The sequence below is a fragment of the Phalacrocorax aristotelis genome, chromosome 6 (genome assembly GCF_949628215.1).
Source record: "Phalacrocorax aristotelis chromosome 6, bGulAri2.1, whole genome shotgun sequence".
NCBI classification, from domain to species: Eukaryota; Metazoa; Chordata; class Aves; order Suliformes; family Phalacrocoracidae; genus Phalacrocorax; species Phalacrocorax aristotelis.
In genome coordinates this window covers 37,556,512-37,570,398 of record NC_134281.1, presented here as the reverse complement: position 1 = coordinate 37,570,398, position 13,887 = coordinate 37,556,512, and the positions used below count along the sequence as shown (strand labels likewise).

The 13,887-nt window shown below is 37.8% G+C and overlaps 1 protein-coding gene across 2 annotated transcripts in view; it reads right to left on the bottom strand.

The window, feature by feature from the left end:
- The window catches only part of NEK7 (NIMA related kinase 7), a 70,248-nt gene that overhangs the window by 34,575 nt on the left and 21,786 nt on the right, over nt 1-13,887 (bottom strand). For both annotated transcript variants that reach the window (XM_075097225.1, XM_075097226.1), the window contains 2 exons: nt 5,279-5,341; nt 4,619-4,729 (listed from right to left, as the gene is read on the bottom strand). In XM_075097225.1, the coding sequence (XP_074953326.1) occupies nt 4,619-4,729; nt 5,279-5,341 (174 nt within the window). The remainder of the gene's footprint in view (nt 1-4,618; nt 4,730-5,278; nt 5,342-13,887) is intronic.

Below are 13,887 nucleotides of genomic sequence, written 5' to 3'. Positions count from 1 at the left end.
CATCAACTTTCACCAGATAACCCCACCATCTGAAAAACCATCTCTATTTCTAGCACATTCCCAGGACAGCAATCCACCAGAAAATAGTCAGAAAAAAAAAACAACAGTAACAACTTCCCATTCTCAGCAACACAAAAAGCTTCACTGCAGTGAGAATGGTTAATCATGGGCTACTAGCCATGCAGCAATCCAGGGCAGCTAGTCTGCAGACAGAAAAAGTAATTAGCTTCTGTAGCAGTACGTGCCCCCTCAACTCTCCACCATGCTGCAAGATCAGTGGGGCAAGATGCACTGCTAAGTGCACAAAAGCAACTCACACAGAAGTTTCTGACCTGCATCTGATCACCATCCAAGTTCAGAATGATGTGGATAACCCTCCAGTCGGTGCTGTCCAGCCTCACAGACATCACTGAGCCAGTTAGGGCAGATTGTAATAACTACCTTGTACCCCTTTGTTCCTTCCAAATCCACTGCCATTACCTCATCTCTAAAAATCCCCAAAGGCTGTCAACTCACCCTGTAGCCACCTCATGCTGTAACACACAGACTGCAGTCACACGGATTCTGCAACGGCGTCATGGTTGCTTCACGCAGGCAGGAGCAGTGCTCTGGGCTGGCAAAGCTGCCAATGATTGAAGCTGAAATTGCTTCCACTCCTTAAGCCCTTAAAAAAGGCAAGCTGTCCCGTAATGCAGCACAGGCAAGTTAGGCAACCCTGAAGTATTACAAATAAGTTCTAAAAACACCTCACTGCTAATCCATTTTGGCATGGGGAGAGGAGGGAGGGTCTGCAACCCAGACCATGTGGAGAGGAGAAATTGCCTGACACAAGTTCGCACAGTGAAGCCCAAAATATCCACCACTGGTGAAACATCACAATGATAATCAATGCAACTTCAAACAAGTCTAAACAGAGCTCCAGCTACTGCAATTGAGCAATTTATATATGCATTAGTTGCTTGGAAAGAAGCAACCATCTCTGAATTTCGACCGTCCTGTAAAATACAAGCATGTTTAAGGACAAAGAATTCACTGTTCCCAACTACAGAAACCTGAGATATCAATATGAACATCACACTGATAAGAAGTTTTAAAATACTTGTCTTATTTTACCTAGCTAATTATAGTATATTTATTTTTTTTAATTTAAAAGTTGAAAAAAATACACACAAGAAGTGTTCTCTGAAGAGTGGGTGAAGTGCCTAGGTGACATTTTGTACAATTCAAATTATTTTCCATCTATCTTGAGAAAGCTGCAAACATTTTTAACTTTATAGACGAAAGCCTTCATACTTGTTCCCAAAACATTATTAACCTCCTTAAGATCTGTATGACATATTCAGTTTAAAGTCTGCATTTTTTTGGTGTGCTAAGATTATTTGCCAGGAAAACTAAAAATATCTGCAGAAATAGAACAGGCCTAAGAGTTTGCTGCTGATTTTAAGAAAAAACAAACCACAACATTTTAGTGTTGATAAAATCCCTTCTTACAAGCCTAACAACTTCATTTTAATCTTAAATAATATGCTAATTATTCTGCAATATAGTTCAAATTCTCATTTCAATATCGTCAGCACAGACTTTACTAACTGCGTCTTTTTACTGAATCATTATAACGCATTTTCTTGATTAATGCAATTAGTAGATTCTTATGTACGGCATTTGCTTTATCCAATAAATCAATTCTTGCTTAAAAAAAAGTCCACAGAACAATTATCACCCTGTCCCCATCTGTAGCGGAGGAGAACTGTGACTAATAGGAAAAGGGATCGAGCCTCAAACCTGCTTTACAACATATTTTTGTATTGCAAAAGGAGGTCATATTACAAGGTGACAATAGTTTTCGTGAACTACCCTTAACCTTGGTAGCCATGTACTATCACCACGTTCCATAGTGGAGACCAGAGACACCGACAAGCAACAGACCATGAGCAAGTGGGAACTAGCACATTAGTTACTAATTATTTGCTCGTAAAATATTTGATGCAATAGTATCCAGCAGCCTAATTCACAGATACAGAACATCAAGAATTTTTCCTTCTTTCACCATCCCTACACAGGGCTTACACAATACTGAGGGACATATTCTAGTGCAAAACCAACTGTAAATCAAAGGCAAGTATCTCCCCCTCACTGATAATGTTTGCCTCTCAGTATTAATGACATGCCACATCCAAAAATTCTACCAGGCCATTAAAAGCTGTAAGGTAAGAAATCATCAATTTTGGATCTTCCTACTTCTGAGAATGGAGGCTGTACTGAAACATCTCCCTGTGACAGAGGTAATTAAAAAAAGTTAATGCAAAGTGGATTACATCTGCGTATGTACATACATAAACACATAGAGAGGACACAAGATACCTCCTGTTTCATTATGCAATTTGTAAATGCTGATGCACGGGGGGGGGGGGTTTTGACATACAGCAGATTCTATGAATTCTAGTAGAATCCCTATGAGTGCACCAAGTGATTTTCCTCAGTCGCCTACTCAATGGGGACAAAGAAAGTATTATTCACAGGTAACAACAGGGATGGTATAAAAGCTGGGCAGCAAGGATGTGGTTCATTAAGGGAAGAACTAAAGAATTCATTAAGGTGCACTGTGAGGCACAGCAGCTTTGCAAGAATTCTCTGATGTGCCAATAATTTCAGAACAAATAACCAAGTAAACTAGCTAAGTAGTTTCTCTCACATTAACATTGGTTTCAGTGCCATTCAAGCTGTGGGAGATTACAATTTCAAAAATATGCTTGATCCTTTCTATAAATCACACAAGCCTAGTACCCAAACACTCTTCTGGGGGTGCCTCAACATCTTCCAACAAACACAGAAGAGCATTCTAGCAAGAACACTGGAAACCAAAGCAGGGTTTGTTTTAATAACACAGCATAGTTACTTAATTTAAGAGTGTGACAGGCAGCCATTCGGCTAGGAAGTTTCTGTACCAGTACATATAATTTATTTTTCGGGCAGTTTTTAAAAATGCTTCTTTAAGAAGACACTATTAACTGATGTGTCCCACATCTAAACTCATACCATCCACGTATTCTACCAAATCATTTCCTCCACCAGCAGCGTGAAGATGGAGTGCATTGTGACATCTCATACATATTTAATAATAGCCTGATAGGCTGTCATTAACATCAAACGGCAATCTAAGTTTGCTACATTAAACATGATCCCTGTGTTAAAAGGACAACCACAAAGTGCCTCCAAGATCGAGCCTGTGAAAAATACCCACCAACTTGGACAAGGTGTAATGAGGCCAACTGCACTGAAGAAACCATTATTCACACATTGGGTTTAAAATGGAAAAAAAAAAGTTTAAAAAAAGCAGGGGAAAAAGAAAAAGCTTCAACGGGTCATAAGACCAGACATGCCATAAGGCAATCTGTCACAGAGCACTCACATTAATAACTGTTGTGTCAAAACTGAACATTCAAAAGAAAAGACAAACCTTCCTTTATGTTTCATGAAATGTAAGCCCACAGAATTAATAATTCATAAAGTGAAGAAAAGTATCAGATTTGGATATAAATATTAACAGAACGCTGTCAACCTGTTTAGAGCCAAATTTTGACTGTCCTACCTTACAATTATCAATCTAGAAGGGAATAGTCTTCAAAAGTTTAAAAAAAAAATCAGTATGAAAGTCATTAACGAAGGAATTAACATTCTCTATTCATGTAGGTCCTAAGCAAAACAGCAGACCTCTGTTCTGTGCCAGGCTGTTGCTCAGCGAATGCTAATTGACTAGCATTGTTTGTTCCCAGAGTTACACTGTGTTGACAACAATAATGTTGGTGTGCACAGAAGAAAGTACACCAAAGGGACATAGTAAAACCAAGACCTGGTAGAAAAAGGGTAAGAAACGAGGGAAAGAAAAAAAGCTAGTTAGAAGTTCATATAAGTTTCAGAATACAAAGTTTATACAACTGGTCTTGGATAAATTTTTTTTATCCATTGATTAGCTAAAGAACAGGCATTTAAAATCTACAAAAGAAAGCAATTAACCCACAATGCACAACAACACATGAGTAAGTTCACTGCATGTGATTTCAAACAAATATGAAATATATTTTCAGAATATGTTAGTCTCAAGATAAAGTATTTAACCAGACCTTGAAAACAACTTAGTTATTTCCATTTTAATCCTCATTTTGTTTGCTAAGGTAGTTAGCAGCTGAAGTTCAAGATCTAGAAGAAACTTCTGCCTTATGACGCCAGCCCTTCTCTGCTTTCACTACTATTACAGAGAATAGAATACTGGAACACAAAACACAACTGTGCCAAAAATCAGAAATGCTGTCAAAATGTGTTGTTCTAAATGGTGGTGACAGTGCTTTTCTTTATAGCTTTTTTTTTTTTCTTCTCCCCAGCGCTAATATCATTTCAGTCTAGTTATGTCCCCATCTGCACTTACATTCTGGGCAACAGTGTTAAAAATACTTACATAAGCATCAATATTGAACATGCATTTTAAAAAGTCAGTCTAAACACTCCACTTTCTCCATAGTTCCTGACATTTCACTGCATTTCACCCAGTGATGAGCACACAGAATGAAAAGCCATAGTTGAACATTACAAGCTTTCAAATTTTTAAAAAGTTAATTCCTACCTTTATCATTCTAGAGAGATCCCCAGCATCAGCTAATTCCAACACTATGTTCAGTTCATTGTCTTCAATGAATGAGGCATAATATTTAATTACATTTGGATGATTCAGTTGCTAAGAAAGCAGAACAACAACGCACATTTTAGGGTAGAGCACGTCTTAAAATATAAGACTGACAAATGAAACATTCTTTAGGCAAACAAAACAACCCCTAAAATCTATTTCAGTATGATACAAAAAGTATATGCTTATGAGAATCATTTACAGATAAAGATTTTGCAAGAACACGATGGCATTTTAGGATCAACACGATAACTGACATTGCAATTTTAGAGGAATTTTGCTTCAATATATCTATGCAATAGCATGCTAAACTTAACTGAAACAGCCATGTCAATTTTCAAAAATCAATATTTTACTGTGCACAGGACATCATTATTTACAATACTGTGGTTTTACCAGAAACTTCTACTTTAAAAGTTACCTATTTTTCTATCAAATTTACTTCTCAAAGTTAATTTTTAAAGCAAAAAAAAGATTACAAAATTCCTCAAATGAGGCTTATAAAAACTCTACACAGACAACAGTGGACACCTCAGGTGTATCTGAAAAACTTAATATACTTCGATGATGGCTGCACATTTTAAAAAAAAAATCTTTTACCTTAAGAAGATCTATTTCTTTGATGCAGTCAGCACGGGCTTTGGCATCCATTAAATCAAATATCTATGCACAAGAGAGAAGACATTTTTATTAAGGAATAAAAATACAGCAAATTGAGTGATCATTATCATTATTTCATAGCATCCATAAAGCAACCCGAGTCATGCACTTCATAGCAAGACATAACATTGCAGTAAGAAATTTCTAATGCTCTGATGTACTGATTCACCACTGTATCGATTCTTTTAGCCCCCTCCTAGGAAACAAGTCCACTGTAAGTACAAGTTTTCCGATTACTTAATTGTCACCTCTGCATATCAGTTCAAACATGCAGCAATTATTCAGCACATTTCCTTCAAGTTGGTTCTAATCCAAATGTCAGCTTCCTCTCCCATTCCTGCCATGCCATTATCTCAAAATGATTCTATCTAGTACTGAGCATACCTTTTCTTTTTCCCCCCTAGTTTATTGCTACAGTCTTCCTTTTCTATTCTAAATAATGCATACACTTCTACTCTCCCAGGACCAAAACTTCATTTTCACCTCCAATTCCTTCTCTCTCATTTCCTCCTCTTCAGCAAGCAAGGAAGTGATCTGGGTTCTATAATCTGTTTACTAGAGCACTTTATTCTAAGTCCTCATCTGTCACCTTGACTTCTACAGCCTTTTACAGTTAGACATCTCTGCTCTTCATTTTTTCTCACCTCCCATCTGCTCCAAATTACTTGGCAATGTATCTAATTTTTCCCTCCTCCCGTTAACCACATTACCCTCCACTAATTTCAATTTTTGTTTGAAGTAATTTTTTTACTGCCACTAGAGTCCTTGTCCACATTCTACACATCTATATTTGATCTAGCGTCTTTCTATTTTCACTCCCTTTTTTTTACCACCTTTGGGTTCCTTCCTCACAGGCACATCTCCATACACTGCCACAGACGACTCCTCTAAAGAATGACCAAAATGTTATTTCTTCAGTGAAGCCTCCCTCTCTCATTTGCCATTACTTTCTGAATTAAAAAAAAAAAAAAAAAAACAAAACCACACCACAAAGCACTACCACAAACAACTAACACACACACACACAGCCCCCACCCCCCCAAAAAAATGCCACCACTCATCAACTTGTGTGGTCTACCTATTACATTTTAAGCTATGCAGAAGAATAATAGGGACACACTATGAGTTTTAGTAATTGCCACAACATTCACGGGATTACCTTTTCCTGTTACATTTTTTCATTGCATATAATTTCTTTCTAATAGTCTCCAGGAAAAGATGTATGATGTGCTGTGAAGATCACTGGTACCCAGTTCCATCAGCTCAAAATGATCAAAAGCTCAACAGCTGACGACTTCCATTTCGTATCTTGCATCAACCCCAGAAACAAAAATGAGGATCAACAGCACTTTGAGTACTGAATATCTGCAAAGTGTTCACCTCTTAAACTGACTGCACTGTTGCCCGTGTGAATCACACCTCCTTTCACTCTCCCCAAGGCAGTCCATATGATCTGCTAAACCTCACCTTAATTTTTTATACCACTATGCACAGTATGTTTGTCATTCCTTTAATCAACTGAAAGGAGAAGTCTAGAGACCTCATCCATGGAGCACAACCCTCTCAGAGCACACATGTGCTTTTGACTAGCCACTACTTCCCTTCAGACATTCAACCTTCTGCCTTTAGAGCAGCCACAAGAGGCGGGGGGGGGGGGGGGGGGGGAACCCACCAGCCTGGAGTAGATAAAAGATTGACTTTTTGACAAAAAGACAACTGGAAGTCAAGAACTGAAATGCCAGGCTTGTGGATAGTAAGGATAAGAAGAAAAGGGGGAAGAGGAAAGAGAAGAAAAAATTACTTACCAAGAAAGAAAGAGAATAAACCATCTCACAACTACTTGTATATTAATGCCAGGATGATAGAAATAAACAGACTGAGCTAGAAGTCAAGGAGGAGACTGTGGGAGACTTAACAGAAGCACAGCAGGTTAAGTCACAAGAAAGGAATGCTATCACTAAGAAATAAAGCAATTTCAGATGCAGTAGAAGAGTACTGTATATAAAATTACAGGTACAAGTGTTAAAAGGTAAATAACACCGATAGAAAAGACAGGAAATATAGTTTATAGATTAAGGCTGGGAACTTGGTGAAGGAGATTAAAACAGCCTGCATCTGTTATAGATCTCAATTCCGAATGAAAAAGCAGTGCTCTTTAATTGTTTTGACAATAGACTAAAGTCCTAGTATTTGGTACAGTCATGAGGGACAGTAATGATTTTTCTAGGAAACACTTAGGAAAGTTCTAAATACAAGATGTAGCACATTCAATTAGGAAGTACTGGGAAGGCATGAGATCATAACTCTCTTTCCCTGTAACCTAGGAGACCAGCAAATGGAAAATTTTATACCCTCTCTCCCAAAAACAATCAATGAAAATCTGTACCAGGGAGCAGGGAAAAAGGGGACAGGTATAGGGGCACATCTTCAAGCTTCACATTTTTGCTACATTCTAGATAATAGTGAGATAAGAATGTTCCTTGTAAACGATACAGAAATTAGAGCAAGAACTCCAAACACACTGGAGAACCTAATCAAAGCTGCAGACAGAATTTTAGACTGAAAATTGTACACAAATTATCTGCTTGTAAGATTTGGAGAAATTACCCAAAGCACAATTTCAAGATTCAAAACCAAATGAGTTTAACTGTGTGAAAAACCAGGGCAGTTTGCACCCGTTAATGACTGTTCCAACAATCCAAGAGGCTTATACACTTACCTATACCAGGACTGTTTCCCTACACACCTAAACAAGCAAATTCTGGGAGCAAATTTTTTCTAAGCTATGCCTCCAACAGGGAGGTAGGTCAGTACCTCTCATAGAGGAGTAACAAAACAACGACAAAGCCCTAGACTGTAAAGGATAAAGGATCAAGGTATAGGAAAGAAAGACAAAATTTTGTTTGTGTATTCTGGCTGGTATTCCCAGTACTTGTAATTGTTATTAAACAGCCTGGAGTAGTCTAGACCAAGCAGCTGCTTTCATGAAAGGTCAGACTTAAGTTTTGTAAACACATCTCCCTATACTTTTGCTGCACTTCATACAGCAGAGCGGCAAATTTGTCACAGCTTCAGCTAAACTGAGTATTTCAAACATTACCTGAATAGAAGAAAAACAATCCTTACAAACACAGACAGACACTCTGAAGATTTATTCTAGATCATCCTTGAGGTTCTCCAGTAGACTTTGGTCCAGACCTAACCTCAAAAGACTATAAATAGCATTTTCCAGAAATCCAGAATTTCAGTTTCACAGACATTAACCTCCTCCAACAATAAGATTGGAAAAAAAACCACACACAACCCAAAACAACAACAAAACAAAAAATCACCCAGTCCACAGCCTCCAAAGAACCTCTGCTCTATCATACCAGATTCAAACAGCTTGCAGAGATTTTCTTTCTGAATAGATTACCTTTTCATTTTGCCAAACTGCTGTAGTTCGGATCAGAGGCCCCTAGTGTAATAAGCCATGTCAGCTCACAAGGAGGCGACTGTAAACACAAGAAAACCTCCATGCTTCATCACCAGAAGATGACTCAACACTGAAGAACTTCTTACACTGAAGAATGGAAGCCACAATGAAAGATTTTAAGAGCTTAAGAACATCCTTTCAAGTGCATGTCAAAATTACACATGGCACCTGGCAGCAACCAGAAGGCTTATTTTGCAGGAGCTGCCCCAGGCCAGATGACTGCGCAGGAGACGCTGTCCTTTGCTTGTGGTTTACTACAGACTGGCCAACATAAAGAGATGTCAGTACTCCCATCACAACTGTAACAGCTTATAGCTTTGCAAGCAGACTAATTCCATCTTCAGCGACTATACTCGGCAAGCCAACCTGAAAGGTCAGTTTATGCTCCCTCCTCTCCAGCATGCCTGCTGCACACAGATTTCTCACACACGGGCCTAAAGACCCCATGTTTGGCTGGACTTCTTTCAGCCTGAATTTGTTTTCTGAGCTCGAATTTAGCTGTAGCAGCGCACGCTTTGCAGTTGAGAGACTTAAGTGTAATGAAGTTATTACAGTCAGACGACTTATGTCTAACTTGCTTTTAGATTCAGCTCAGCTTTGTGCAACTGCAGAGTCTTATGGAAAATACCGCAGATACAATAAAGGTCTAACAAAACCAGTGTGATTAACACTGATAAACTTTTGGACAACACAAAGCATTAGCAGCTGGCTGCTTGAAAGGACCCAGCATACCTCACGTAGAGCTACCACCAGCATCCTCCTCCCAGCAGAGCTCAGGAAACTGGAAGGGTGAGCATGAACAGCATTGATGTGAAGAAGCTTGTGTACATCGATTATGAGGAACCAGCAGTAACGAGACTACAAGTGTTAGCATCACTGTAATTTGCTAACAATAAAAGCTGCTGCATTTTGATTAGCCTGCCAGGGCATTAGTTAGACTAACAACAAATTCTAATTCGTGACTCCACTTACGAGGTCAGGATCACAGGGTAATTCAGGTTGGAGGTGTGTTTCTCTAGTCAGCACAAATTACACAGTGTAATACACTTATTTAAAATTTTAATTATTTTTCCCCAACTTCTATTTTCAAGGACTATGATAAGATTAACATTTCTACAAAGGAATGGTTCATTGTCAAAAACCTAATAATAAGCAAAAATTATATTAAATGTTTTTATGATGTGCCAGTTTTCATGAAGAGCATAATCAAAAAAATCTCATTGCAGTAAGCACTATAACTTAGTTAGCAATTACTGTGAAATTCCTGAAAACAATTAGGCAAACAGCTGAAGAGACTTAAGAGCACATTTTTAAAGTGCTTAGCAATTTTTATTTCCACTTAGCAGGAATGCCAAGTGAAACAAAAAGCCCAGTTTTAGGTCTCAGATTGTCATCTCCCACTGCAATCAACAGCATACAAAGGAAGAATAGAAGGACAAGGATACACTGATATTTATTCCAAAATATTTCCCTTTGTGTGCTATACAGCTAGGGGATCTCTGGTAACTTTGCATTGAAACACTTCTCCAGTAGCTTCCTGTGGGCGTAGATTATGATTTTATTCTTTCAGCATTCTAGAAATACCAGTTGTTAAGTACGGTCAAAAGATATCACTATTTTTAAAATAGTTTCTAAGTAATTGTAAGACACAGAGCAGGACATGTTCCCTATTCAGATCTGTAAACTAAACAAAAAGTCTGCAATACATGAAATCAACTTCCTGAGTAAAGTTCTTACATAAATGCTCACACATGCAACCAAAGTTCCTAGAAGGCTACGTTGCCAGCAAGGTTTAGAAACATTTAACCACTAGATGGAAAACATCAAGCCTTAGCTTCTAAGTGTATACGGTATCTGATCAATTACCAGCTGTCAATTTATCTCATGTGAAGAAACATGCCAAGTTAGGAATCTACTTGATCCTTCTTGCGCTGAAGTCCATCACTTTTCCAAGCTTTCCTTTTCAGTGTTCTGAAAAGGATAAAGGTCTTTCTAACCTCACGGTTTAAATGACAATTTAACCTATTTCTGTATAAAATAAAACTACCAAAAATATTTCCAAAGCAAAACAAACATGACTCTTGTAATGTAAACCTACAGAGAGGCAAGCAAAATAAAGACTTGAATAAACATAAATATTAAGAGATATGATACTGCATAGCAACAATGAGCATTAGAGCATTTTGCCACCACAGCACTGCTGTGCTGAGACAATAGTGCTTCATAAAGTGAAATTACAAGTGCTTTCCTAAGATTAATTATCTCTAATTCAGGCCTGAAGTAGCAATCTACTGACAACGCACAATGAATAATAAATGTAAGTGCTAGATAAAAGGATTCATTGTCTGAACCTGTAACATAAGGGTCTCTAATTTTGGAATGAAAGAGAAGGAAAGGTGGAACAATGTAAGGCAAAAATTTAATGAATCTGGAATTTTGCTGAAATATGCAGTTTCACGTAATATTTTAAATTTTGAGTTGCTAAGGTCTACTTAAAAAATAGCTTATAAAGTGAACTCATACAGTCTTACAGTCACTGACTTTAGATATTTAGAACTCTTTTGCCCTTTAAGGATGCTTTGTGAGCATTTATTCCAGTATCTAGCAGTTGCCTACCTCCCCCTTGGAGGTGACAACTAGAGCACTCACGGCTCAGAATGCCACACCAGACACCAGGGTGCTGATAGTTCCGTTGCAAGGGTTACTTAGGGTGGCAGTAGTAGAGATGTGCTGCTTCTTCCTCAGGCGTGATCTTTCAGTATAGTTTGGACCTCAGACAACACGTGTTAACAAACTTAACTAGAAGCTCTTCAAACTTATACTGCTGTGTTCATAGTTTATCTGTGGTTGATTTTTCCTGATGTTTCCTTGACTCAAAGTGTAGGTTAGACATTAATGAAAGCGAACCAATGAGGATTTGTTTTTTAATTCTGGCTTTATTTATGTTATATTTCAACAGCATATCAGAAACAAAGTTCCATGGGAAAAGAGAGAACCTAATTATCATAAATACCACTTCCCTAATTATGAGATGGCAAACCACACATGGAAGGATGAAGCAGAAAGGGTACAATGAGAAGAAACAACCCAGCAAAGTATTTTGCATGTTCTGCTGGTTAAATCACTAGAAAGAAACTGCAAATTAAACAGTTTTCACTGTTACATATCCTACTGGAAACCAGATCATGAATACTACCACTTCTTCATGTCATCTGGACTCAGCAGCAACAACAAATTCAGAAAGAGTGGTTTCTGTCACCATCTGCTTGTCCTTCCTCCCACAGCATCTTACTGCCACTTGCTTCTGCTCACATTGAGTTCCACAAACATACATTTTGTACACATTAATGTAACATTTATCAATATTGTACATATTTCAGCCAAATAAAATTAAATAGCAGAAAATAAACATTCTTGTTGGAAAGCTTCATAAGAACTCAAAACTGGCAATCCTTTGGAACAAATAATGGCCTGAGATCCAGTATCTCTTTAAGAGAAAATAACTGTAAAATTCTAAGTCACATCAGACCTTGAAGGTAGAGGCAAACATGGGAAACCACTGATGGAACACACATAAAGAGAACAGCTGTAAACCAACCCAGCCAGGAAAACAGAATGGGGAGGGGATGGAACGGACACAACTTGCAAGGAAGGTGTGTAGTAGTTAAGATGTGAGATGAGAAAGGGCAGAAAATGGAGAAGTAGAAGAAAGTCCAGATCTCAGTTATGTTATTTAACACAAAGTAGAGCATTTAGAGACAGTGTCAAGATGTGGAAAGCAGTATCCGTGCACAAGTCTAAAACAGAGAGAACAGAGCCTCTCCCTTGTGACAGAAAGCAGCATTCCTCCTGTTTCGTCCATGCTGAGCTTCTATTAATGAGGCATGAGGAAAAAAAGGCAGTATTTTAATTTGAATAAAAGAAAACATGACTGAAATTAAAAGCAAGAAGCACCATTGTAGAGCAGACTCACAAGAGCTCCTCCAAAAAGCAATCACTTCTCACCAAAAGACATCTATGAAAACGAATTTTAAAGTGAAATTAAGTACTGCAACCATATTTAACAAAAATATTTCTAGGGAATCTTAGGGAAGGTCACAGAAGCACACTAACAATTAAGATGATCTAACCAAATGGAACACTACCAGTATAAAGCCATTTGGCAGAGCCACAGCTCTTTAACCCTATTTCCTACCAACCACCAAGTATATCCTTAGAAATTTATTAAATGGTTGAAAGATAAAGCTTTTTTGCTATAGAAGCTATTACCCGTATATGGATGGCACATGATATCTTCTTCATTCGTTGAAAAAGTCTTTTGTCAAATGTGAGAATACAGCTATACATCCTGACTTCTGAAATACTGTTAAGAGTACACATGCTGTAATGCCTCTGTATTCTTAATGCAAACATCATTATAAAAATTTCATAGTTAACAGTGAAAGGCTGGACTTCATGACTTTAAGTACCCAGGCATTCCACATCCACCTTAATTGACATGCATTTCAAGTCACATTTGACCTTTTTAGTTTCTCACGCACTGAAAATGAGGGAAGAATTAGCCTAATATTTTAAGACCGTTGATCAAAGTTCTCAGAATATATTTTAGCTTTTGAAGTAGTATATATCTGGCAGCTTTCCCAGAAGGGGGAACCAAGTCTCTTTTTTTATGACTGCCAGGACTAGCCCTGCCTCCTGGTGCTGCAGCGCACAGGAAATCAGAAATGGAACAGCAAGTCAAGATATGACAGAGAAATTTACAGACTATGCATTAGCACAGCAAAAAACAAAATTAAAATCCAGAAACACTAGAAAAGAATCTATGAAACTTGATGCACATTATTTTGCAATATATAATGGTAACAAAAAACCCTTCAAAACTGATGGCAGTCCTTCAAGTAGTATGCTAAACATATCTCAAGAGATCAGAACTGAAACGACAATTTCAGTTTCAATTTCAAAACTAAACACTGTCAGGGAATTTTCAAAGTATATCCAGTAGAGAATTTTTAGAGGGTAACAGTCTTATAACAACCATCTGAGCAGCTCCAAAAAAAAGAGAATGGAAATAATG